The sequence below is a fragment of the Trachinotus anak genome, unplaced genomic scaffold (assembly GCF_046630095.1).
Source record: "Trachinotus anak isolate AG129_WGS33_773 ecotype Australia unplaced genomic scaffold, CSIRO_AGI_Tana_v1 ptg000032l, whole genome shotgun sequence".
Classification (NCBI taxonomy): domain Eukaryota; kingdom Metazoa; phylum Chordata; class Actinopteri; order Carangiformes; family Carangidae; genus Trachinotus; species Trachinotus anak.
In genome coordinates, this window is record NW_027273883.1 from 24,113,033 (window position 1) to 24,139,878 (window position 26,846).

The 26,846-nt window shown below is 42.6% G+C and overlaps 1 protein-coding gene across 5 annotated transcripts in view; it reads left to right on the plus strand.

Moving 5' to 3' along the window:
• oxr1a (oxidation resistance 1a) overlaps window positions 1-26,846 on the plus strand; it is a 167,404-nt gene that overhangs the window by 79,179 nt on the left and 61,379 nt on the right. The window contains exon 1 of one of the 5 annotated variants that reach the window (XM_071468219.1): window positions 19,683-20,269. The exons of 3 other annotated variants lie outside the window; for them this stretch is intronic. In XM_071468219.1, coding sequence (XP_071324320.1) covers window positions 20,113-20,269 — 157 coding nt within the window. In that variant the 5' untranslated portion in view covers window positions 19,683-20,112. Of the gene's footprint in view, window positions 1-19,682; window positions 20,270-26,846 lie in introns of those variants that run through there. One more of the 5 variants, XM_071468223.1, reaches the window with a different exon arrangement.

A 26,846-nucleotide genomic window follows, 5' to 3' on the forward strand; every position in this document is an offset into this window, starting at 1 on the left:
TTTCATAAATGTAACACACTTTTTTTATACATAGCATAAAGGTAAAAAACGATATATATAGTGTTATCTTCATTTTAGATGTCAAAAGGGTTTTGTGGCTCCCGGTGTTTTCTTTTCTGTGGGAAACGGGTCCAAATGGCTCTTTGAGTGTTTAAGGTTGCCGACCCCTGGACTAGATGAACCACATTCAGATCAAGACGTGAGTTTTCACCATATGACTTAAGAAATACTGCATCTGTCAGTCATTATTGTTGTTGTATCACATAATGATTAATTGATTAGTGACCGTCCCGTCCCTCTAGTTCCTGTTTCTGGATGGGCCCTGTAGGCGGGGCCCTGTGGCACTGCTGTGCAGTCAAACCCAGGCCAGGCTGCTCCTACAGAGCTGATCATGCTAATTTATTCTGATGGGATAGTAATAACGTGGCAGGCAGCTTGCTGTGCTGTCTGCCAGGCTTCAGACAGACCAGTCATTAGAGACAGAGCATTCACTGCCGACATTTTAATAACCCGGCCAATGAGCCTCCAACCAGGACGACGGCAGCCGCATTTCTCACTTCTGAGAAGATGCAGTGGTTGATATGTTGATTGTGTTCTTACATTAAATGTGCTACATTCTCACAGTCATCTCATCGTCCTCGAACTCAGAGTGGAGAGGAGGAGAATGTAAACATGTTCTGATGAGTGTCAGTCAACGTTCGGGCTGATGTCAGCAAAGACGGGAGGAAATGGTAAAAAAGCAACAGAAAGGGGATGGAAGAGTAAAGAAGGGCAACGTTTAAGCTGTCACAGCAGGTGAGAGTGAAGTCATTTGTCTCGTACATTCATTCTGGAGTACTCTCAAATGAATGTGTTCACATGACGTGTGACAAACAAGGAAATGAAGACAGGAAAGGAAAGGAAAGGAGGGGGAATGAAACAAGAGGAAAGTAAAGGAAGGGAGGGAGAAGAAAGGGAAATAAATGAAAGATGGAGAGAAAAAGGAAAAAACCAGAGGAGAGGGATGGAAGGAAAGGAGAGTAGAGTAAAGACAAGGTAAGAGTGGAAAAGGAAAGGGTAGGAAAGGAGAGAAGAGAAACAGAAATGCAAAAACAGAGGACATAAAAAAGGAAAGGACAGGACATGAAAGGAGAGGGAAGGAAACAAAAGGAAAGCAAAGTAAGGGAAGGGATGGAGAGGAACGCGAGAGAGGAAAAGGGAAGAAGAAGCAGAGGAGAGTAGAGAGAAGGAAATGATGGAAAAGGAAAGCAGAGGAGAGAAAAAGGGAAAGACAGAGGAGAGGAGAGGAAACTGCCTGTGTTCCTTCTGATTCCTGCGGAGTCGCCTCCCGAGAAGGTGAGACTCTTGACACCAGCTCTCCCCAGACTCCCAGCATTTCTGTCTGACAGCCTCCGAGTCTCACCACCATGTCTGACCTTTACATCATTATAGCAGCCTGTAGCCTCCACTCTGGAGCTCTGAGCTCTGCTAGGTAAGAGGACACCCAACAGGAGATGAACCCCGTGTCTCCGCAGCTGTGGACTCATTAAGTACGACTTTCAGTGTTCCTGCCTACGACGAGTTTCATTACACTGTGTTCTTATTGGATATGTGCTGTTCAAGTGCTCTTCTTTCTTTGTTTCCAAGGCTGACTCATGCTCTTTGTGCCTATATATACAGCACATGTGGGTCTGATCCTGTGCACAGTCTAAAGTTAACTAGGCTTTTAGTTTATGATTGTGTTAGATAAACACTTGCAGGCAGGAGATATGCCACCGTTCCTCCTCCTGTAGATGTCTCACATCCCTCCACTGCTTCTTCCCCCTTCCTTTATTTCTGCTCTTTCTGCCATTTTGTCCTCCAGTTCCTCCTCTGATCGCTCACCCAGTCCCTTTTCTTTTCTCCCCCTCTCTCTTACTTGTCCCTCACTCTCTCTACCTTGTTATCCTCTAATGTATTTCCTGTGTGTCTGACCGGGGGGCACAGGCAGAAGGGTAATCTGTCTCAAGGACAGACGGACAGCACCAACAGATTGCTACAAACTGTGGCACCAACCTTGGCCGCAGTCTTGAGGAGAAGCATTTTATCACATTATGCTCTTTTCTGTCTGACTTATTTCCACACATGGAACGGCTAAAGTCTTACTCATGCACTCATATACACAAGAATGACCAGATTGTGGCTTTGAAGAGAGCACAAGGATTTGACCTGTCTGACTTTTTAATGGCAGTACCAAGAATTTGTTCATTTGCAACCCCAAAACAAATAACTTTTATGACATTCTGTCAAGATATTTTATGTCTTTGGCATTTTCAGGCTGCCAAATTCTACAACTAGTAAAACACTGACCACCTGATGTCAGAGTTTTATTGGAAGAGCAGTATCTGACCTGACTTGTATTCTGGCAAACCAAATCAAATCAGTCCAAACCCAATCTGAAGTCTCATCAGAAACCATCATAAATATTGTGCTTTTAACAAGGAAGATTTGGTGCGTGTGTGTAATCATTCAGCCACTGACGTGCATTGCTACCTCTGAGTATTGCGTGGCTTGCAGACAGAAGCAGAGGCCTGACTCTGCTAACGCAGCACTGTATCTGCAGCACCTGACAAGAGGAAATGCTAATAAACAAGACAGAACCGCACATGTTGCCGTACCCTAACGCCCCGAGAGCGGTGGACCCTGCCACTGCTGCCTTGTGACTGATTATTCCCCTGTTAGTTATTCATTGGATTTTCACTGCAGAGTCGAAGATGGGAGAAATCAGTGCTGGGGCAGCAATACACTAACTGGCTCAAGGCTCCCACCAAGCCTTGCTTGAAATGCAGTTTCATGAAAGGGACTCAGAGGCCAGAATTTAATTAGCAGCTATTCAATAGATTGAAGGGAGAGTCAGGTAGGGTGTTAGGTGGCCATCCTGTTGCTCCTTAACTTCTGATAGTTGCATTTTCGTTTGGATGTAAACGTATCAGGAGCGTTTGTCCTTGAAAACAGTATTTGCCGGTATTCAGCAGCAGCTGTATGGTCACAGCATGACATCAAATGAGGAGTTAATCACTATGGTAGTTGACAGTTATAGCTGGTGCTGCAGGCGGTACACCGGGTTGCTCTCTTTTTTTGGTTTGATGTAATTGTCCCAGGTGGCTCGTTTCTTGTGTTTACACATCCAGATCGTAGCCAGAGGTGGCAATTACACACAAGCCGCTGCCACTGTCTTTTTGTTTTTCTGTGGAAGTGGGACAATTTTCATACAGTATGTGACCATTTTCAAAGGGGATGAAAATAATGTGTTTGGCCTTGATGGTAAAGTAAAGTATTCTCTGGATGATTTGAATTTTCACAAACCAACGTTTGGTTTAAAGGCTAAAAATGTTCGCTGAGTCTTTTCATCAAGGTTTTTTTTTTTTTTTTTTTGGATGTCCCGTCAACATCTGCTGTGATCAGATTCGGTGCTGAGCCTTGTGATTTGGACCACTAACGATAACAGATTTAGTAAGGTCCTGTAGTGGTGTCTGTCTCACCTTAGGTCTGAAGAGCCACAAAGATGCAATTCTGAGCAGTGGGAATAGCATGTATGTAACCCCTCTCCTTCCCCTGCGCTGCAACTAAAAATAGCACATATCTCTATGTAAACTCTAAATAAGCCTCCTACATGATAAAACAGCAGCAAACAGTTTTCACGTATATCACCACACTTTCTCTTGAGTTCAGGTACATGCCACAGAGACGTGTTTACTTTGTAATATTTACCTAATCTGACCAATACAAAGAGCAGATCCTGGTGCAGGCTAGTTGTGTCCAGCATTGTGAACCTTTTATTTGATTTCATTTAACCCAATGAGGCCAGTACCTCAGTATTCATTTGGGCTTTCAAGCAAAAGAAATTTGTGCAGTTTGCGCAAATGAACAATCCCCCTTTGAACAACATGTTTGTTGTTCAGAGGAATTCAAACTAAAGCCACGCAGCCTGTCTTAATCCACATTGTAGAATTGACATTTTCTGTCCAACTGCTGCCTCACTCGAGTGGCAAGCTAACAGTTCAGCTTTGATCCAGACCTCTGAATAGTTGCCTACATCTCCACCAGTTTAGCCATTTGAAGTGAAGTTTTTTCTACCAACAGGTGACTTCAAGTTCATTTGTGGCCATTTTAGCTGTGTCCCAATTCAGGGACATATCCTTCAGAGGCCGCATTTGAAGACCGGTTGTGTCAGAGCAGTACAACTAGGCTGTCCTATTTCAAAGGCTCCATCACATGCTTCTTGTCCTGGGCAACGAATGTTAACGGTGGATCCTCCATGGCCCCAACCTATCCCAAGAATTATTGCATGCTGGAAATGTAAATAATTCGGCAGCAAACAACACAGACAGAGAGCCCAAGGATTACATCTTAAAATCTAAGTATTGGGACCAGCTCAGTTGAACAGTTAACGGTACAAAAAAACCCACGGTGCTGTCAAGGTTGTGAGGCAACAGAAGTGGCGCTTTGTGATCCAGTGGTAAGGGCGGCCATAGCTAGTGACAAAAAGTGGACATCCTCATTTTGGTTCAGCCAGATCTTTGTACACTGCATGCTAAAAAAGGATGTGGCCCCTGAATTGGGACATGCATAGTTGACCACAGCCGCCACAGCTGCAACTGATGCAAATAGATCAGAGTGGAAGTACACTTCCTGTAACAACTGAAGTTACAACCAGATAACGGATCAAATACTTCACAGCCATTGTTTTCTTACACTTTTATACTTGCAAGAATGACAATAGCTTATTTTCTGCCTGGCGCTGTGGTGGCCGTTAGAGGCCCTAACATCAACTCCAGGATGTCAAGTGTCATTATAGATTAGTTTGAATGGTGGCGTCTGTAAGGATTTGTGGTTGGAAGTGTTGATTTTATGTAAAGTTCAAAGGAAACCATTCAAACATTTCTCTGTAAAACTTTTAAAGGCTTGAAACAAACATTGTTTTAGTAGAAATTTGCCTCTGCCTTCATCCTTGTAGACATAGTTTAACCAATGGAAATATCCCATTCACACACTTTCATGCTGTCACAGACTCTGTGGGAGGCAGCTGTTAAGTAAAAAGGAAGCCACTCCTCTGTTTTGAAATCCACCTCAAGTGTGAACCGTCCCCATGTTGTGCATCAGTATCAAACCTTTACATGCTCATCCCAAGTGAATGATTGAGGATGATAGAGGAGCGGAGTGAACGGGTGAGAGAGAGTGAAAATGAGAGGAGAGAGAGAGAGAGCGTGAGAGTAAGAGCTATCCGTCACGCTCTGACAGCAGCACCCACAGCCATGCCATGGTGCCTTTGCCAGCAGAGCTGCTTGTGTGCACTGAGATAAGCCCGAGCCTTCTTGCCTTGGCGGTATAGGCTGGTCACGTAGCACCAGAAGGCAGCTTAGCCCCACCACAAATCCAATGGAGGGTTTTTCTCTCACCCACTTACTTTCACTTTCTCCCACACAGCCTTTCTCTGTCTCTTCCCCACTCTGTGTCTTCCTCTATATCACAACGTCTCTGGCTTTTTCCTTCCTCTGTGTCTCCATCACTGTTTGACACTACATATTCATTCAGGATCAGTATTTTACTCCTCCTGGCAGCCACTCAGTGAACACCAACATGCAGAAGGTGGTGACTGGTTGGTGCTCGCTATACAATGTGACGCCTGTGTAGATGTTTGGAGAAGTAAGGGTTGGTGGGAAATAAGAGATTAACATTGGAGGAATGTTTATCAAATCTTTAATCCCTAAGACTAGCCATTTCACGCTGAATAGCATAAGGCTAGTGGTCTAAATGGAATGTATGACTGGATAAATACACTGGTTTAGAGTGGAGGAATGCAGCACTGTGTGGCTGGGGTTTGATAGGATTTTATCAAATATGAGTCTTTTCAAATCTCTTGTAAAATCAAAGTAGGTTTATCTTCGCATGTAAATAAATGTATAAATAACGAAAACTCTCCAGAAGATGCAGTTAAGAGGCCAGAAACATTTGTTTTAGTGAACAACCTGAAGCTACAACCTGGAAATGAGTAAAATATGAAATGTTGATTAAATGTTACTGATAGATTTAAATAGCTGCTGTGTCATACTTACTTTTAGACCTTCATTTTGACAGGGCCCAATGCAGAACTGTTACATATATAATAATGAAAAATGTATATGATTTAATTAACCTGACATGACAGAATCAGCTTTGTCACGTTTTGACAGCCTTGTTGGCTTGTGACCCTTTAAATGAAGCTCTGGTATTTCTTTTTCTGACGCATTGTCAAAGAGTGTATGTGAGTTGTGACCAAGCCAACCAAAAAGTAAAAGTTATTTCAGTAATTGTTTTTGTTGACAGTTATTTGTCACAGGGCGGAGCTGGAGACTCTCATCTATGAAAATTAGCTACAGTTTGTCCAGACAGCCTCTAGATTTGTAGCTAGGTGTTTTTTTTTTTTTCATTCACTCTCTCCGGTCGGTCCAGTCAAAAACTACTGTGCACTCTGCATTGGCTCTGTCTTCACGGTAATATCCACACAAATAACAGTCTCTTTGAAAATGTGCAGGGGAATACATGTGTGCTTTTATTGAGCCTTAAAACCAAACACCTTGAGTCATAAAGCGTGAGATGCAACATATTCCTGCTTTTAAAGACCCTAACAATAAACATCTCACCAACTTGCCATCTGGTTTACTGTCCCATGTTGATTCTCCCTCACACATATGTGCTCAACCCTCATCGACGCGCCAACGTTTACAAAAAAAACCCCAAAAAATCCAAGTATTTTTCCAAACAGGTTCGTTTTTTCCTTTAGTAAATAATGAACAGTGTCTGGGTTCAAGCCTACAAGTTGGTAATTAGTGGCTAATTATTATCTTAATAGACCTCTGAGCCAATAGGATGCTCCCATTCACAGTCATTCTACCTGAAGAAAATTATATTAGATTATGGTGCAACCTGGCCAAACCACATAAAACCTGCAGGGCTGTCTTGATTAAGTTAAATTACATAGCAGCATTGTTCTCTGGTTTGTATCCACAGAAAGTGTCAGCTTTCTGAGGAACACTCTTAAATATTCATATCAGGTCCCTCATGACACTGAGCCCAACCTCTGAGTGTTGATTCATGTGCAAACATCAAACGGTGGAAAAACATTTTCAGAGCCATTTCTCTGAACTGTTCATGTTAATACAAAATAACCGACTATGTTTCCAAACTGTCTTGAATGGAGAGAAATTACTGTAGGTCTCTGTTTCACAAGATGTTATGCGCTGAAATTTTAGATAATGATGCAGTCCATCATACCAGCATGTGTTTGTTGTCCAAATGACTGCCTGGCACGGTCTTGAAATTTGAGTCCTGTGCGTATAATACATGGTTTACAAGTATTTATAACAGTACAGGTACATGGACCTGGCCCGACGCAGACTCTGTATTCTCTGCACACGCAGTATTGTACAAGAATCTCCACGTGAAAAGTGGTGCAGCCCACAGGATACCATAGTCTACACTGTGCGCTGATAGGAAAAGCCTGACAACAAATGTGCCTCCAGGGCTGCATTCACACCAGAGGCATCCTAATCACGCTGTTCTTGCAAACCTTAATAGGGATTTCTGATACGTCAGGATTTTCTCTCCGTACACAAAAAGTGGGGATTCGTCTTTCGCGTGCAACTTTTGCAGCACTGCAAGTCTGGAAGTTGCATCTCGGTTTGCCTCACACAGACAGGAGGGTCCTAGTTGTCGTGTGTAGACATTTCCTCAAACTCAGGTCAGTTTAATATCCACACAGCAATATGAGAGAGCTGTGCAATTACACACACACTTCACAGCACCCCGGGAGCGCTCAGAAACCATTTCAACAAAGGTTAATAGTATGCTTCCTTCATCCCCAGATAGCAATGGAGCAGCTTTGACACTAACTTGGTTACAGGCAGAGAATGTCGCCTCTGTTTTTCCAGGTTTTGACTTTTTACTCTGTGCTTATTATTCTGTGAGCCCCCGCCGCGTTCTTATCCAGACCAGACTAGCTGCTCTGCACAATTAATCACCACTCCATGGTGCTGTCTAGAACTTTCTTTTTTTTACCTCAGCCATAAATAATAAGAGATAAAAGGTGATGCAAATAAAAGCAGCAGTATAAAGCGGCGTTTTTGACTCTGAGATTGTTAGTTGTACTACAAAGCCTGGGAGATTGATTTATGCTGGCCTTGTCTCTATTTGTCCCCCCAGAAAGAATAATAAAAGTACATGACACTGTCTGGTCACGCTAACCAGGTTGCATCCAGAGGAAGAATTAAGGTGAACATCCATTACCTCTGAATCTTCAAAAAATACGTTTTTACACTGTAATACTCAATAACAAAAGACGTGCAGCTCCTGCCACACGTATTTACAATCTTGTGGGAAATATTGTGAGGTGGCCACCAATAAGTTACAGCAGAGGTCAAGCTTTGTGTTTGCTGTACATGCAAGACACACACAGACACGCGCACCTGGGATAAGAGTCTCCTCAGGCAGCCTCACTGTCATGAGAATCACTGTGATGTTAGCTCTGCCACAGACGTCCTTCAGCTATATTTTGTCCGACCTTGTCATTTCTGAACGTCCCCAGAGACGGTGCATGTAGTCCTTAAATCAATTCTGTGCTTTTAAGCCACTCCTTTGTGAACAATACTAGATGGACTTCAGTAGCGCTTTACATTCACCTGTTTCAAGGGTACTAAATGCAGGTTTTCATGCGCCGCACACTCCGCTCTCATATGCATGAGTCAACAGCGTGTAGATCTAAATCTCTGCTCTGACTCATAGCTTGGCCACAGGCGAAGGCCGCAGAGATTTGTAGCTACCAAGGCCACTGTTTGTTTCTTTTTAATGTAGACAGCAACAAAAACATAAATGTTTTCTTCCGTAGTGCAAGAAAGCAATGTCGGGAAAAGCAGCTCTCTGCTGAATTTACTACAGTGCTACTGTAAAAGATCTGTTGGTCGGATTTATTGGCCTGCTGGTGTAATTATGTTGACCGGGAGTCTCTTGGTGGCCCTCTTCTCGTTGGGTGCAATTTATAAATGCCACAGAGCTAGTAATCCCACTGTTTCCCCACTTAGTTTGGAAAGGGCTCAAGCCATTCTCTGGCTAGGATTGATTACATATAGCTCAAATGAAGAGTAAGCAGTTTTCCAGTGTGGAACGCCAGGACCAGCCCCTGGTATTGATTCATTTCACAGCAGAGGGAAAATAAGACCTGCCACTTCACATAACTGTTGATATTTGTTTCCCTTTTGCTCATGAATTTATGGGCTTCTATTATTTAAAAACAGCTCTATTTTTGCCTCCATCTAATGTACATGTGTTGGTGCTGAGCTGAGCTGAAAACAGAAGACAGCCTGTTTATGTGGAGTCAGCCAGTGCAAATCAGCGTTTCTTTCTCAGAACTGAATAAATAAGTCAATGACTCTGAGGAGCAGATAAACCATTACACAGTTATGGATGATATTTACATAACACTTAATTGAATTTACAGAGGCATGGAGTGTCAGGGGAAACTGATGAGTTTCACTTGTGTGGATTTGAAATGCAGGCCTCTGCCTATGTGTCACGGGTTGTGTAAATGTGGATCATTAATCACATTTGTAATTAAAACAAACCTAGTTCTTTCTTCATCTATAGTCAGTCTGTCATTGAACTATTATTCAGACTGAGGAAAACAAATAAAACTCAAGGTCCACTTTCTATTTCCTGTGCTTTCAATCAGCTTTCACAGTCTGACCACAAGATGCAGTTGAAAGTTCAAGGTCCATTTACTGTACTAGCTCACTGAGCTCTGTGTGAGCTCCATTCCTGGTTTTCTGAAGAAAGAAGTTATTTGTAATCTGTGCGTAGGTTTTACAAAACCACTGACATGGATTATGAATGTCGGAGCACAGTTTATAAACTGAGCACACGGATTTGTAGACCAAGAGTATAGATTTACACATTGCTCTTTTTTCTCAGCTGACCCTAGGGAGGTCCATCGTATTGAAAGAGACATGCTTTGAGTTCTTTTGGGTGTAATTTTTGTAGCATCCTTCGAACCTGTAGGTTTTTACTGAATCAGTCGGTATAGTGACAGAAGACGCTGGATCCAGGCCAAAAATGGTTGGAGTTGAGCTTCAAACAGGACATGATTATAACTCATCCCCATCCACATTGAGCCCTGCCTCCCTCCCTCTGCATCCTCCTCTGGCTCTTCTTATTAGACTGTGGACGACTCTGTATTGTACATGCTTCAGGGCCTTGTTTGCTATGCACTGGTTTATCCAAGAGGAAGAATAGCTGGAGGACAGGATTTAGCCGGCCAGTGCAGTATGCTGTCTTCCCCACACGGGTCATTGCTCTGGACGTTCGCTGGATGGCAGGGCTCTGGAAGACTATCACAAAGAGGCGTAGCAGCAGAAGCCACATACATCAGGTCTGAATGCCTCCTTCTTTTCTGCACTCTGGCTGCACAAAGTATTACTGGAGGTACAGCTGTGGAGAACACACAAACCTTGAAGAACAAACAAGAAGCCTGCTTTGTTTGTGTTGTTGCCTCATCTGAAACCTGGTTATGCCTTCAATTCTTTTTGTCATCGTACTGCATATTTGTGGAGCAGTCCAAAAGATTGTAACACATAGATCACAATACATATACTGTACAGTGCATGCTGGGTCATGCCCCTCAGTGCTCAGACAGTTTCTATGTGAAGCCTCAGGTATGGAATCACTCTCCTGTTCAGACATGACAAAGCGGAGGCTGTGGGCATTAATCTGCCACATTGGCTTGACTGAAGCATGTCGCCATGTCATCTGTCCAAGCATGTACAACATTCTCATACTGCCCTGAGAGCTGGAGCGTGAACAAGAAGGAACACCTCCCCTAGCAACTGTAACACGTTGTGTGCATCTTACTGTAAGAATTTGTCGACACAGACAGTGTAGCAGAGCAGCACGCTAGCAGAGTAGCAGCAGTGCTACCTCTGGTCATCTGTGTGTGTCTGTCTACGCAGTTCAGCCACTGTACAGAGTTATAGGTCACCTGCATCACCCGCTCAGAGCAAAGTGAACAACTACCAACCATCTTTTGATGGCATCACACCAGCCACGACGCCTGTCAACATGTTGACGTTCCCACCCATGAGCACTCAGTCCATATTACCACATTATTACTCTTGGGTCTGACCACACCCATTTTTGACCTGGGCCTTCATTTTGATCTGAACTACACACCTGTAAAGTTTGTGTCTCTATCTTGCACAGTTGTGACACTGTTGCATTGACTAAATCTGTCCACGAACAGACAACATACAGACACCTGCCAAAGAAAAACTGTCTCTGTGGTAGTTCTCACTACAGAAGCTGACTCCCAAACCACATTTTAACATGATGACACACACACACACACACACACACACACACACACACACACACACACACACACACACACACACAGAGAGAGTCACAGGGTAAAACAATACTAGCAACACTGTTGGGGTTGGTAAATGCAGACATGAAATACAGTTAAAGTGTGAAAATACGCTTCGGGCAGTGTGTAGAGTCATGTAGCGTGAGTGGAACACAAGTCCTTATGATTGCTAACTTCCTCTATCAGCTGTTTGAAGCTGAGCAGGTAGTGTACAATGGGGTTTCTTCACTGAAAACAGTGCGAGCCAGACAAAAATATAAAGCCCCATAAAGCTGAGGGGAGCTGAAGCAGTGGCTAATGAATTAACATGCTCTGCCTGGTTTATCTGAGTCAGTGCACCAGCAGAGATATAAACATGACCATTCTTGGTTTTAGGAGTGGCATATGAGTGGCATATGTTTGTAGGCGCCCCCCCAGACCAAAGGCACAGGTGGCCAGAAACCAGGCCACCGAGACTCCCAGCCACCCCCAGAGCCCAAGGACCCGCGGCAGCATGCCCCCCCCCCGGTAGCCACGTGCCCGACCCAAGGAGGAGCCCGCAAGGGAGTACAGAGTAGGGGTTTACTGATGTAGTTGTATTTTTTAACTATGGAGAGAACGAGGCTAACTGCTTCTGCTGTAGTCGTTATGCTAATAAAGATTAACGCTCTCCTACCTCTCACTCTGTTCTTATTTAACACACATATGATTGGTATCTATATTCTCGTTGCAGTATTCCCTGAAATGTGAACTGTTCTTTTAACCTTCCAAACTGCCCCACACGCTTTCTTACTTTCTTTTTCTTCCTCTACTCCTTGCACCTTCTTTTTCTGTCTGTACCAAAAGGATTTTATTGACTCTTGCTCTATATATGAGAAAAAGAACTCTCACAAAGAAAAAAAACTGCCATTTTGAAAAGCATCTAAGTTATAAAGGTAGAACTGTATCAAAGTCAGTAAAGAAAAGAACACAGTCAGCTCTTGCTCAGCATCATCTCAGCTCTCACTTGTGTAATAAAAGACAGTAATAATGCTTACGCTTTAAGCCGCGCTTTCTCAGCACGACATAAATGTATTGACTTGTGTTTTGGTCCCACAGTATAGGATATTGTTAAAAAAGAAAAAAAGAAAAAACTGTACACATAGTATGTGATGGAAGCAAAATATCAGCAAAATGATTTTCATCCACATGGATAGCAACTTTAAAACCCGTGTATCGATACCTCAGCAGCTTATTTGACTCAAGAATGTATCATTAGCTGACTTTTTGTGACTCTTATTAATGAGTGTGTGTCACCCCCCACCCCCACCCCCCCCCCCCCTCCGGCACAGTTAATTATGCCTTCATTGGGTCCTAATTCACTCATGTTACTCCTATGGACTCCGAAAGGTTGCATCCATTTAACCACACTAATGTCTCACACCTCGAATGATGCAATATGTCCCCGGCTCATAATTTAACCAACAAATTATCCATCTACTGCATCTCCCGGGGAGACAGATTCATTATCCAATTTAGCACACTTGTGGAGCAGACGATATCAGGTGATAGATGAGGAGTGTCCAGGGTGAAGACAGTTTTACAGCAGATAGAGACAGTGCAGAGCCTCTTACTGTCTCTGTCATATTTAAGATGTCCATTTGGTTCTAATTTCCTCCCATAGTGCATTGCTGGAACTAGCTGCAGCCTGACTCTAATGCCCATCGAGGCGAAGAGGCGCATGTAGAGCAATCTTCGTGCTTCTGTTGTAGCCGAGTGATTCATGAGAGGCTTTTTGGGGTAATGATGAAATATATGATTGTGTCTGCGTTTAAAAGAAAGCAATTAACTCCTTCCAAAGGGTTCAGTGCTGATAATAAAGTGGACACTGACATAACAGAGCATTTGTTTACTTTGTTTGCCTGACAGTGGCTCAGTCCTGTAGCCTCTGTGTCTGTCTCCCTGTCAGGTTTATAGTGGGCTCAACCTTCAGCACAAGGCTGGGCTTTATTATTTTAATAAATTGCCCTGTATGGAGCGAGCAGCGGTGCGTGTCTGATGCATGTCCCTTCCTCTTCCCATCCTCCCTCACCCTCGTTGTTTGTCGTCCACCACTGTTTTGTTTTTCCTCTTTCCTCTTCTTTTTCTGCACCTGAAATTAAGTGTTTCCTCATTATAAGCAGCACACTCACTGGGGGAATGAAATGCAATCCATACACAAAGAAAAAGACTGGAGGAGAGAGAGCACGCCTCTCAGCAGACGGATGTGTTCTTCCTGCTAAGCCTGCGGTCATCAGTCGTCGGGGCCACCCAGCCTCTTGGGGCAGCCTCAGACAGCGCAGACACCCACAGAGGATAGATGACCAAGAGCGGGGGCAGTGGAAGTGGCGGTGAAAGATAGCCTGCCCAGACGCCACCGCTCATCGATCACCACTAGGCACCCTGTAGAACTGTCCTGAGAGAGAAGCCCAGGCAATAACAGCGGGTTGAAATGTTGCGGCAGCAGGTCAGTGTCAGACTGCATGGCAAAACAACACCTCAGCCATCACCTCCTTGTTTCCTGTCTCTTCTTGAGGCATTAAGCTGGAATACGGAAGCTTATTTCCACACTCTGACATCATGTATTAACTGAATGCGGGGACTTTTTTGTGCAGCAAGAACATACTCTGTATTCTCTTCACTTTACATAACACATTCGTAGCAAGAAAAAATCCACTTTTTTGATGATATATTTGGCTCCTTTGGTCACACTTGGTCTTAAAGTGAATAAAAACTCTTGGCCAGGGTTTTCCTGAATTAGTTAAAGGGAAAAACCCGGATACAGAAAAGAGCACAATTGACTGTGACAGGCGGCTTATCTTCTAAAATTAGGACAGTGTCTCTGATGTGATTATGTTGTTTTGCTTCTGTCCTATTTTTTCTCGTGGCAGGATAATGCTGTGGTAGATGTGGCAGTACTGTTATGAGTTGTTCCTCTTAGAGTCGTGCCTTGACCTTTTGACACAATATTCATTAGCCTGTAGCGGAAGAGGCGCCTCTTTGGTAACAGCTGGGGAGGGGATGGGAGGTTGCCTTGGAAACAACTGGCACCCTTACTCCCTCTGTGATTCGCTACAGGCCAGGACCCAGTGGTGTTCTGGGTAACTGTCACCATGATGGTCCACTTTAAGGCCAATATTTCACAATACTGGAAAAAAACCATGTTCGGTGTGAGCCTGAAGGATCTTAATGAAGTTTTCAAAGTTTTCAACTAAAAAGTTTTAACTAAATTTTATGGCCTTCATCAGCTGTTGGAGTCACTCAGTTGTCATGGAGACAGTTTGGTAAAAATATTGTCATGTAAGCCCTAATTTGTGATCATTGTTGTCCTCATTTCTTTGCATCTTGTTTTCATTGAATAGTTAGAGACTGAAAATGTGTTAGGAGGGGCTTTGCTATTAAGGAGTGGACCCTAGGAGGGATCTAATAGTTCTATGCTTTTTAACCAATGGGACACCAGGACACCACCTGACACCACCCACCATCCGCTTCCATCTCCTCCCACAGTCCAAAGTATTACAGGTCAGGGGAAGAATAGGAAAGTCTGCTTTACTCCTTGGTAAAAGTGCAAATGTGTTCATCTGTCTCATATGTGTTAGCATTGCAACAATCGAGTGACTCATCTCGATTTTATCACCTTTCACCTGTTGCATGCTGGGATAGGCACCAGCCTCCCCATTACAAAGGGATAAAAGGGAGTAGGGAGAACAGATGAATGGGTGGAGGTCACATTAAAGGTCCACAGAAATCAAGATCTCTACCACTGGAAGTTTTTCAAAAGTGTTTTATATTCATGTCATTCTTAGAATTAAAGAAATAGATGAACATTTTGGGAATTTTTCTTGCGAGTTAAATGAGAAGAATAAGTAAGCTTAGCACAAAAAGCTAGCTAGCTTATTTACTGAGTGTTTATTTGTGTGAAATGACCAGTGTAGCACTATAAATATATTACGTCTATGTTTTCAAAGTGAAACTACTTCTACTCCTAAACTACGGTACTCCTTTAACCATTCATTTAGCAGGGCTGCAAATTACTGACCCAGTTTTAAGATGATGTTAATCGTCTCTGTTTAAATGTTCATTGATAAAGCTGAGATTGATTTTAATATCAGTGCTGACGTCACATACTGGACAGTGACTCATCCTCCCATACATACAGCCAAACTCCATAAATGCTGGTACAGTTTGTTAACTGCAGCCCACATAAGTTGCGAGGTGGGAGATTTTGAACAATGTGCATGTGAAATAAAGAGGAACGATAAACAAAGTCTGAGTGACAGCAGTCAGACTTATGTAACCACAGTGTTGAGTAATTAAAGAGCCATATTCCTCCAGATGATCTGGTGAATCAGCTTGGCATTGTCGCAGTCTTAAGGCACCACACAACGTTTGATTCACATTTCCCTCTTATGAATATTTGGGTCCTGCTGCCAGAGTGAAAAACATGTTCATCTGTTGTGGAGCTGACAGCTTTTGAGAGGCAAAGCTTCACTTCCCCAATGAAAGACCTCAGAGAGGGTGGGATTTTCTGACAAGGGCTGTTAAACACCTGTGATTGCTGCCATTGTCTGGATGCCTCCGCCTGATTCCTCCAGCAGCGAACTGTCTTTATTGGTCGTCATCTTGTTTATGCCTCTTGTACAGGCTGCGGGATAATAGAGCAGAACGCTCGTGAAACGCAGGACAGTGTGTGCTGTACGTTCGGTGTTTACACTCCAAGAGATGCCATGTGAGATTCATCACTTCTGAGAAAACTCTTAAGCCATCTCCTCTGCCTCACATACCTCAGTGATTCCTCCCAATTACCACACACTGAAGGGCTTGTTTGTGTTTGCCAGCAGGTGCATTTGTGTCACATGAGTGAACTCTCTGCTGCATTCATGTCATAGTGATTTCCACTGTAAACGGGAAATGTCTGGGAGAAAGGAGCAGATTGTGGTTGTGTGAAAATGTGTGTGTGTGTGTGTGTGTGTGTGCGCGCGTGCGCGTGCGCGTGCGCGTGCGTGCACATACTAATACAGCCATTTCAGTGCAGCAGTACACACCAGCATGTGTGCTGCAGCTCTGCTTACGTAACCTTGCTTGTGTATTCCGTCTGTCCACTGACAGCAGAAAAGTAGCAGCTCCCCAGCGGCCTTCATGTTTGTTGTTCTGTAATGAAAGCATTCCTCGTCTCAGGATTAGGCTGCAGCCTACCTGGCTCTCAATTGGAAACTGTTGAGATTAGGACTCACTCCGCAGCGCCCCGATCCGGGACGATGACAAAGCCTCACACACAAGACCCTCTCAGGGCTTTCACTGGCAGCTGCTGACACCAGGAGGTTTTTATACAAGTTCTTGTATAACAAGACTTCACCATTTTAAAGTCATTAAACAAAATGATTCCCTTAATAGTGCCACACTGTGAAGTACTGATTTGATCACATTAGAAAATGGATAAGAAAGGTGACTTGTGCATGCATGCGCAATAGCTCAGAGGGGATACAATTAAATTTGTGCATATGTTTGTATATAGTTGCACAGTACTGATCTGATCACATTAGAAAAGTGTTAAGAAAGGTGATCTGATGACTTGTGCATGCATATATAAACATTCACAAATTAAAGCATATCCCCTCGAGGATACAGCATAGTCAAAAGAAGACTATAATGACCTATCAGCCACAAACAAACTGGTTAATTTGCAAAAATTCAGAAAAACATAACCCCCTAATGGATGTCAGTTAACTAATTGGCTTCAGTCTAATCACCTATAAAACACAGAACAGGCAGTACATCAAACATGCTAACTTAAATAGACCAAAGTAAAATGCATAATTTCCATGCAATGAGGCTCATGTTGTTGGATGAGCACAGAGGGAATTCTCTCATTCTCTGTCTTTGGTCACGCTGAAGCTTAATTAGAGAGTGGAGATGTTCTAAGAGAAAAAGCCTTTATTCTTGAGGCTGAACTGCTAGTACAGTATATCTTTAAACCGATGTGGTTGAAATGCAGAGGAATGCAGGAGGAACCCAGTCAGGCTCCCTCTGAGGACGTTATGGATGATTTGATGACTGCTCTTGGGAGCTGCACAGCAACACAGTATATCACGCAGCTACAAGGCTCTGTGGGGTGGCACGGGGCCAGTCTGAGACCCGCCTAAATACACTGTCTGAGTGCCAAGTGTACCAGCAGGCCCTGTGCAAGGTCACAGAGGAACAGAGGGCCAAATGAAATCCCTGATTGAAAGTTCAACAACAGTCTAATACATCAGTGTCACAGTTGTTCACAACAGTGTTTGAAATGGCAGCAAGGATCAAGGACACAGGTTTGAAGATTACATGTTAGGTGTTCGAGGGGCTTGGCTGGTTGACACGCTGCATGTTATGTGCAATTAAGCTCGTCTTGAATGTTACTAAACGACCAAATTATTTTAATTAGAGGGTTTTTCTGCAGAACTCCAACTCAGCTGAAGTGCTGAATGACTTGTCGATTAACTGATTAGTCACAAAGTGAATCAGTAACAATTTTGATAGTAAACTAATTGTTCAAGTAATTTCTCAAGAAAGAAATCGAAACATTTACAGATTCCAGCTCTTCAGATTGGAGTATTTTCTGGTTTTCTGTTTTAAGTCTAAACTAGAATAAACTAGATACCTTTGGGCTGTTAGCCGGAGAAAAAGTAGTTTCAAGATCAACCTCGGATCAGGAAAATTGTGAGGGGCTCTTTTTTCTTTCTATATCTGACTACTTTATTCACTATTTTTTGATTAATCATTGAAGTTATCAACAGATTAATCAATACTAAGAATAGTCAGCAGATGCATCCCTGCACAGAGCCAAAGCAGTCAGGTAAAGGCAGATTCCAGCTGAGAATAGCAAGTTTGGAAGGACCAGACATCTCTACTCTATAGAAAAGTAATAAATATGCTTAATAACCAAATGACAACATCTTTATCTTGCAAGGAATTACATTATTACATAATCTATATTTTTATATTATGATGCCAATGATCATCTAAATACTGACTTTTCACTGACACTAAAAGCCTGCACTATCCTGTGTAACCAGCAGATGGAGCACACTCAGTAGTGAACATGGTTCTGAGTCAGTCTCAGGTCTCGCTGGTTCAATTATAACAGCTGCATCAACCTCAGCCCACCTACCACAGACATCAGCTGCTGTTTCTATCAGATTTTAGCTGGCCAAGAAAAATTCCTCCCATCTTTACTTTTTCTGATTTGATTGAAAGAACAAATGGAGCCACTTCCCCCTGATAACCCCATCCTGATCCCTTCTCCAACTCACCTGAAGCATTACAGGATTTCTTCTTCAGCTCCTGACTCCAGTCTCACCACAGTTCTGCCCCTAAAATGAATAATGCATCACAGCCTTTCCAGCTCACTGCTTACCTGAGTCTGCTGCCCAATTATTACACCCTGTTCTGGTCTGTTGGTTTGTCACTTTTTCACATTCATTTACCGCAAATGCCATCTCCTTATATCCTTCAGTAGATAAGGAGACACTTATATGTCACAGGTCTTACAGTTCTTTCTGTGCCCCATGTCGTCGCATGCGGGCACAGAAGTGTGCTCAAGCTCTGAATGTGAACGTCTCACTTTATTAGAATGTTATTATGGTGGGAGTCAGATGGATGTCATTCTCCTGGGTGCCATAAAGACCCACACTTGATGGCTATGAAATATCCTAGCAACAGTCTGGAAATTGGTGTGGGCTGAGCTGGGTCACATATTTCCCCATATATTTATTTATTTATTTATTTGAAAGAAAAAAAGAAGAAAAAAATATATATATATAATTAAAATGACAAACAATGTAGTTAATAACTATGATCTGAATTATAATAATCTCTATAAGCCTTCTAATGAAATTATAAGAGGCCTATAAAAATATCTGTAAGAGAATGTAGACATAGACACAAAAAAACTTAAGATACGTTTTCTCAATTAAATTAATTAATCGTTTGGTCAATAAAATAGTAAAAAGAAAATAGTTTTTAAAAAAAATGCTCATCATAATATCCCAAATCACAGAGTGACGTCATCAGATGTCTTGCTCTGTCCAAAACCCCCAAATATTCAATCTACTATGTAAGGCCAAGAAAAGCAGCAGATTCTCCCATATGAGAACCTGAAGCCATTAAATGTTTGGTCATTTTTTTCTTTAAATAGTCTTAAACGATGAATTGATAATCAGAGTAGTTGCCTTTAGATCGATTGAAATTTGAGGTTTGATATCTTTTACGCTCTGACCTGTTGCTCTGCTTTTTAGGATTAACTGGAAAAAGTTATCTTAGCTCCTCAGGAAAATTAGCAATAAGGATAGTTTAACAAAATCAGTCTTTACTAAATCAAAGTTATCCTACTGTTGGTTCTTGTAGACTAAATCAAATTTGGGGACTGTGTTAAATGTGCATCCATCTGTCGGAACTGCAGATCTCGGCCGACGGGGCAGTAGGTTGGTGTAAACGGAGCCAGTCTGTTGCCAAACTGCGTTGCACAGCTTGATTCCACTAGGGGCAAAAAAAAGTTTGCAGTTGTTGACGTGTTTCAGATAGTTCCTGTTTGGGTATGTGTGGAGCAGTAGCGGCTTTTCACACCAGGAGTTCGAACCTGTGACTTTGTGCCAACACTGTGTAATGACCGCGGCTTCCCCAGCGCTTTAAAAGCTCTGTTGCGGCTAGTAGCTCGGTTCTGCGGCAGGATGGACTACATACTCGGGATCACGGGCAGTGGCGCCAGAGTCGTCAGAGACGCAATCTCTCAGAGACTGTGGCCCGGACCCGGGCAGGAGGCTGTTCCCATTCAGCAGCACCACGCTGGGACAACACACAACAGTGTCCCCCTCCACTCGAGGACAGGTCAGTCTAACACTCAGAGCCGTGAGCCGATGGTTGGGACAACACGTTGTCAACTGTCCGGAGGAAACAAACCTCCAGCGTCTGCTTTCCTGCAGAGCGTGGTGCCAAAGTCCCTTTGAAAAGCGGTCAGTTTAACGTTTCCTAGTTGCAGGGATAATTTTCTTACCAGGTAGAATGTAGTATAAGATCTAGAAATAAACATTAAGTGTCACTGTTAATTTCGGCTAAGTTTTATTCGTTAAGTATCACTTATTCCAATATAATTTAAACCTTTAACTTAGTTATGCCAGTTGTTTCCGCAGCCCCCTGTCACTAACCGCGTTCAGTGCCTTTGAACAGCCTGGCATACTGAAGTTAGGTTTACTGAGATACAGCAATATTTTAAAATCATATTGAATTCACGAATGAAAACACTTATGAAATAACATTTAACCCCGGGAGCTCTGACTGAAGTCTACAACTGTCAAACGCATGCTGCTGCTGCTGCTGTCAGAAAACAGCCTGTGCAGCAGAAACAGTGACGTTTCATACGTTTCTTCTAATTCAGGGTCCTAAAAACATGACACTTAATGTCGCAGGGTCCCTGTCATGTGACCTGGCTGTACGGCTATAGTGGGTAAATAACAACACTTAACAGAAATAAGGTGTCATCTTTATACATTTCCGAGAGAATTAAAGGTGAGGAGAATTGGAACCCCCGTCTGCCCAAGCCCCGTTTTCACAAGGCTTACATACATCACACAAAACATGTGTCAGCTTAACAGGGAAGGCCAGCACATTATGTAACACTAGCTGTTGCACACATGTTGAAGAAGACTTCCAGGCCAGTGTAGTCATAGTACTGAGGGTCCACATGTTTGCTACCGTGCCTGATGTCCTGTTTTTGAGCTGATTCTAACTCGTAACGAATCGGTTATATTCATGTCCTCTGTGGCTGCTCTCTGCCTGTCCAGCTTGTTGTGAGGACACACTGCCCATAACAACCGAGGCATTCCAAATATTTCAGATGAGAAAGCAGTGCATGCTTAAACCATCCAGCCAGTGAGTGAACAAGTATGTCCTCAAGGCTTTTCACATCGGGGAGTATCTCCATGTTAATGAAAATTGGATTTTTTTTTCCCTTTCTGCTTTGCCTCTCACACATAATTTATTATGAGACCCATCAGTGCCTTCTCGGACTTTGAATTAAATGCGTAGAAATGTAGTGCTGTTGAAATGAAAGAGCAGGGAAGGATCTGAGCTCTCGGCCACATGCTCCACCGATATATCACACAGAATGCTGTGTACTATTACTTAGCATTAATTGGTTGTTCTGAAAACACAGTGAAAGTTGCAGTGTGAGGACACACTCTCACCCTGCTCCGGTTTAATGTACGGGGGGTTTTCAGCTCATGCAGAGTCATCAGGCTCCAGATCTCTGTGGCGCTGCAGGTTAATTGTTCGATCTAATTAGGACAAAGATTAATCAGATGCATGCTCTGCTGCTCTTGAAACGCCACGGATGGCAGTGGGGTTCATTAGCAGTCCCTGTGCCTCTCTCTTCCAGCAGCAGAGTGGACCGCGGGGGCGGCTCGTGTCTGCAGGCTACTGCCCCGCTCAGGGGCGAAAGAATGAGACTAACTAGATGTGGAGTCAGGTAGTCGAAGTGGGGAGATGATGTTTGAGAGGAGGGTGGCCACAGAGGTGGTGAACGAACCATGAGTGGGCAGTGCAGTGTTTAATAGGGAGACCACAGATAAAGGGAGCAGTTACACCGTCCACCTGAAACCCTAAGCAACAGACTTTGTTGTTACCTCTGTGGGCTCTGGCTGCTGTATGAGGAATGGGACAGCACTTTGTGAACTCACATTACCTAAGGGTCGAGACATTTCTGCAGCCAGGAAAGTGTGTAGCTTGTGTTTTTATATATAGTTAAATGAAAGTGATTGTTGGCTGCTCGATTTCTGAATAAAAGTCTGCATATTACAAGGAAAGTTTTTGCCACTGGCCTTTCACATTGGACAGCTAAGACCATCCTCCTCCTCCTCCTCCTCCTCCTCCTCCTCCATCTGTCTGAGCTATCACATGAGAGAAGTTCCACGTTTAAGTCATGTGATGACACCTGAGCCAGCTCCTTTAGCTGAACTAAGACTGTGAAATGTGGTTTAGGGCTGCAGCTAGTTATCATTTCATTGTTTTTGATATTCATATCCTGTTGTTGCATTAGAATTAACTATCCCTCAAGCAAATGTGTGTAAAGTTTGCATAAAGGGCTTAAAGAGTCTGTTAGGGAGCCCTCAGGCCCTCTCTGCTAACAGTGATTTATCAGGAATGCGTGTCAAAGTCGTGAATTCACACGGGTGGTCAGTGGAACAGAAAAGTTGTTGGTCTGTCAGGACTGGGACAGATGCTATTTTGCTTTCAGATGCAACCTGATGAATTTAAACATGCAGAATTGTATTGTGAAGGCTGCTTTGCACCTGCTTTGTCTTTACTATGTTAACACCACACAGTTATTACAGGTATTGGTTTATCCGGCAGACACGGTAGTGATTGAGATGACTGATGTCAAACTCCCACAGTCTTATCTGTATTGAGGCAAAAGTACAAACAGAGAGATTAAAAAATAACATTAGAGACACAGTGGTAGGATTTCATGTATCTACTGTAAACACAGAATTGTCACACTGCAGACACTGAAAACACAGGAGCTACAGCACAGCATGCTCCTGCAGATCACCCTCCAATCATCCTCTCTCTGATCCAATCAGCAGCATATGACTTTTCTTTCAGAGATGACACTAGTTAAACAGATACAGTTGTGTATATTTGTGTACCGTATTTTCTTTCTTCTGGGCTGATTATAGAGGCGTGTGAAGAAACTACAAAGACAGTATATTCTGAAAGGTTTTCACATGAGATGGACAGATGGATAATTTGCTTTTTATTTGAAATCCCTGGAACTGCTTTTTCATCCATAGCACACAGGTGCTCTATACTGCTGCAGACTTCTAAAGCAGAGTCGATGCAAGGTTCTGAAGTTTTAATATGTATTGATGAAATTTCTGATGTGGAAGGAGGATTGGCTGGTAAATAAAGAAGTCCAAGTGAATTATTGGTAAAAAAAATAATACCAACTCTTTTCTGAAGGAGTGCAGTTTAATATCAATCTCTCTTTTTACAAAATCTCTCGTCTTTATCTCGATAGAACTAAAAATGTGCAAAGCCACAGCTCTGAGCAGAGGTCGACCAATTAACTGGTTTGGCTGATTAATTGGCGCGAATATAAAGATCTGATATAAACGGGTCATTCAACAGAAGTAATCCTGGCCACTGCAGAACAGAGCATAGCCCATTGTAAATACAACATATTCCAATGATGTAAGCCACCAAGTCCCACTTCAGGCTGTGGTATCTTATTTTGATGAGCTGTGTCTGATGAATTTTAGCGTTTGTGCATTTTACCCCAAATAAAGGCCTAATTATTAAATACATTTTTAAAAAGTTCTTATTCCAACAGCAATCTGCAGTATCATTTCCCCCCATTTTAATGTGCAACAGTTTTTGTGTCTTACGTTACAGATGGCAGCTAGAGGAACAAAAGTGCTGAGTGTCTAATTTTATTATTTATTATTTAATTTTTTAATTTTCATTTTATTTTGCAGTGGGATGGAGGGACTAATCAGGGATTAATCAGCTTGCAGCTTTTTCCAATTATTACATGGGCCTTTAAGAATCCACTATCAGTTGACTTCTACTTTTAAGTATTGAGCAATATACCATAAATCAAATTTGCAAATGCTCTACAACAGTGATTCCTAACCTTTTTTGGCATGTGATCTCTTGAAATATAACAATGTTAACTTTAGAAGCACTATTGGTAATTGCATGGCTCCAAATCAGCCAAAATGTGATTATTTTGTTAATTTTTAGGTAAAGCTTTGGGTAAAAATGCAGTACTTGACAAGAAAAAAGCAAAGATTAGATGAACACAGAAAAAAAATAGATTTTGTATTTTAAAAAATGTTATTTTTTTTCCACTTTCCTATTTTGTTATTTGTCTTGTTACCCCTCAGATTTATCTTGTGACCCCTTTTTGAGTTCTGTTCCAAACTCCTAGGTTTCCATTGGACTGGTCTAGAAGAAACATTGCCTGAAAATTCCTTCCTTTCTTGCCTTTGTTAGGTACTGTAATACATGCATTTTAAAAACACAAAACAGACTGTGTGGCCGTACTATTTATTAATAGCAGATGATTCACTAGTGCCACGTTGCAAGGGCAGCTTTGTCCTCATGACACTGAACACCTCCCTGCATCTCCAAGTTCTTTCTGTCCCTGGGGTGTTCACGTATTTGTCACCGTTAACGTTCACCCTAAGGCTGACACCAACTTTGCTGCAATTATCAGCATGATTCAGAAAGTGCAATCTGCTGCTGCTCTCAGAACTGTAATGGGTGATTTTAATCACCTTAATTTCCAAAAAGACCTTGAGCAGTTGGTATCAGCATGTCACTTGCCCTGCATGCCATTAGGAGGTTCTGTTATGGCTCTGTCAAGGGAACATAAGCGGCAGGAGTCCCAGTGGGATCGCCGGACCACAACACTGTACACCTGCTTTGCTCGTACAGAACTGCGCTCAGGGTCTGAACTTATGACTGTTCCCTGACTTTTCAAGGATGTTTTGTCCACACAAACTGATCTGTGTTTCAGGAGGCAACAGGATCAATTACCGTACTGAAACCGTGTCGTTCTCCAAGGACTTTGTCACCAAAATGATGACAGTCTGTCCACTAAAAGGATGATGCATCTCCTGTGAGGAAAAGGAGGAAGGATGTCAGTTTAGAGATAAAAACAAATCCAGCTGAAAATAGAGACCCAGGTGCTAAGTTTAGTGGCTACAACTTGACATCTGTGTGATGACAAAGGAGAACTTGGACATTATGTGGCCATCAGACACTCCTATGGCCAACAAGCTGGCTGAACAGTGCTATATACATATATTGTGATTACCAGCTCTGAAATATTTCTACAACAGATGTTTGAAAGAGGCCAGATGATGAGCACAAATGCTGAGCACAGTTGACATTAACGGGAGGGTAATTAAGACCTGTTCTGAGTGACTCAACAGCATCTTTCGCATAATCATCTCTCCAGCTGAAAAGAGTACTCAGCCTCAGGAAACATGCGTCTCCTATTCCCAAGGATTCCACACCTTTGGTATTAATTTTCCTCCTTATGGAAACATGAAACTACACCATAGACTGCACAGATGTGACGTCAGCTAGAATTTTCTAAAGGGACGGTTTCAAGCTTTAGGTTTGAGTTTACTGTTTCCCATTAGTTTTTCTTAAGCCTTTTTAAGCTGATGGACTTTTTTTTTAGTTTGGTTGTGTTAATGACAGAAGAAGCTGTTCCTTCCTTCATTGACTCAGGGTGGGAGGATTTCTCCTGGAGAGGAATGAACTCTTTCAAACGTTCTCAGAAAATGAATCTAGCCTGTGAGGCAAACAGTTGCTAAAAACTTTCCAAGAGCTTTACTTTGTATTTGTCTATGCATGACACACCTAAAAAGACTATTGAGCAAAGGATAGGTTTACCACACCAAAGCTTCAGCTGAGTAGATTTGTTAACCATGTTGGCAGCCAATGATCAAACTTAATTTTGACAAAAGATTGAACTGCTAGAGTAAAGCCAAAACACTTGTCAGAAACCAATGGTAAGCCTAACATCGGGCTTTTCTTGGCAAAGGAATTGCATTCACACCCAGGTCAAGTGACTCTGCAGTAGACATGGATATTTATCGGGTTCATGCTCTGTAACTACATGTGATGAAATTGCTCCCTGCAGTGGTGTGAGTCCAGAACATCATAGCAGTGTAAAAGCAGTCAGTCACCTTTATTTAGCGGGTTTACCCATACTTAAAAAAAACCTGCTTTCCACATTAATTTTGGTGTAAAAAGGTTAGAAGTAACTCTTAAAATTACCTGGCTTGGTCAAAAAGCCAATAAAAGTGGCTGCAAGGCAGATGATTATTGTGAAAACTTGTGCCATTTGCTATTTTCCCTGTCAGATGAGTTCTGGGCACAAGACCAGAAGGCCTCAACTTCAGTAGAATCAGGCACTCATGACTTTGTGTGTGAATTCAGCTCTGACCAGACACTGGTGAGTACAGGGCTGCACTCACAACACTACTTAGTTTGTCTGCAAAGAATAAGGTGAGGTCAATGGTCATACCTCCTCACTGAGCTTCTGTGAATGTTTGACAAAAGGTTTGTTTGTTTTCACCTGTGGTTTTAAATGGGTTATTTAGCTCCTTGACCAAGCCATGGTCCAAGGCAAAGGGAAGTTATGAGGTGAATTTCACATTTTTCTCCCATTGAGTTATTATTCTTTTCTTACCTGCTCTAATTCTTAGCTTGCTGTATTGCAAAGGATAAGCATTTGGCCCTAAAACTGTTTGTAAGATGAGTTTTGTCGTATTGCTGAGGAGAGACACAGTTCATCAAGTCAAATCTCATCCCTTGTGTGTAATAGTTAGTCAAGCAGATGGATTTGAGGAGACGCCTTCATAATTTTTTCCCCTCAGTCTCAGCAGAC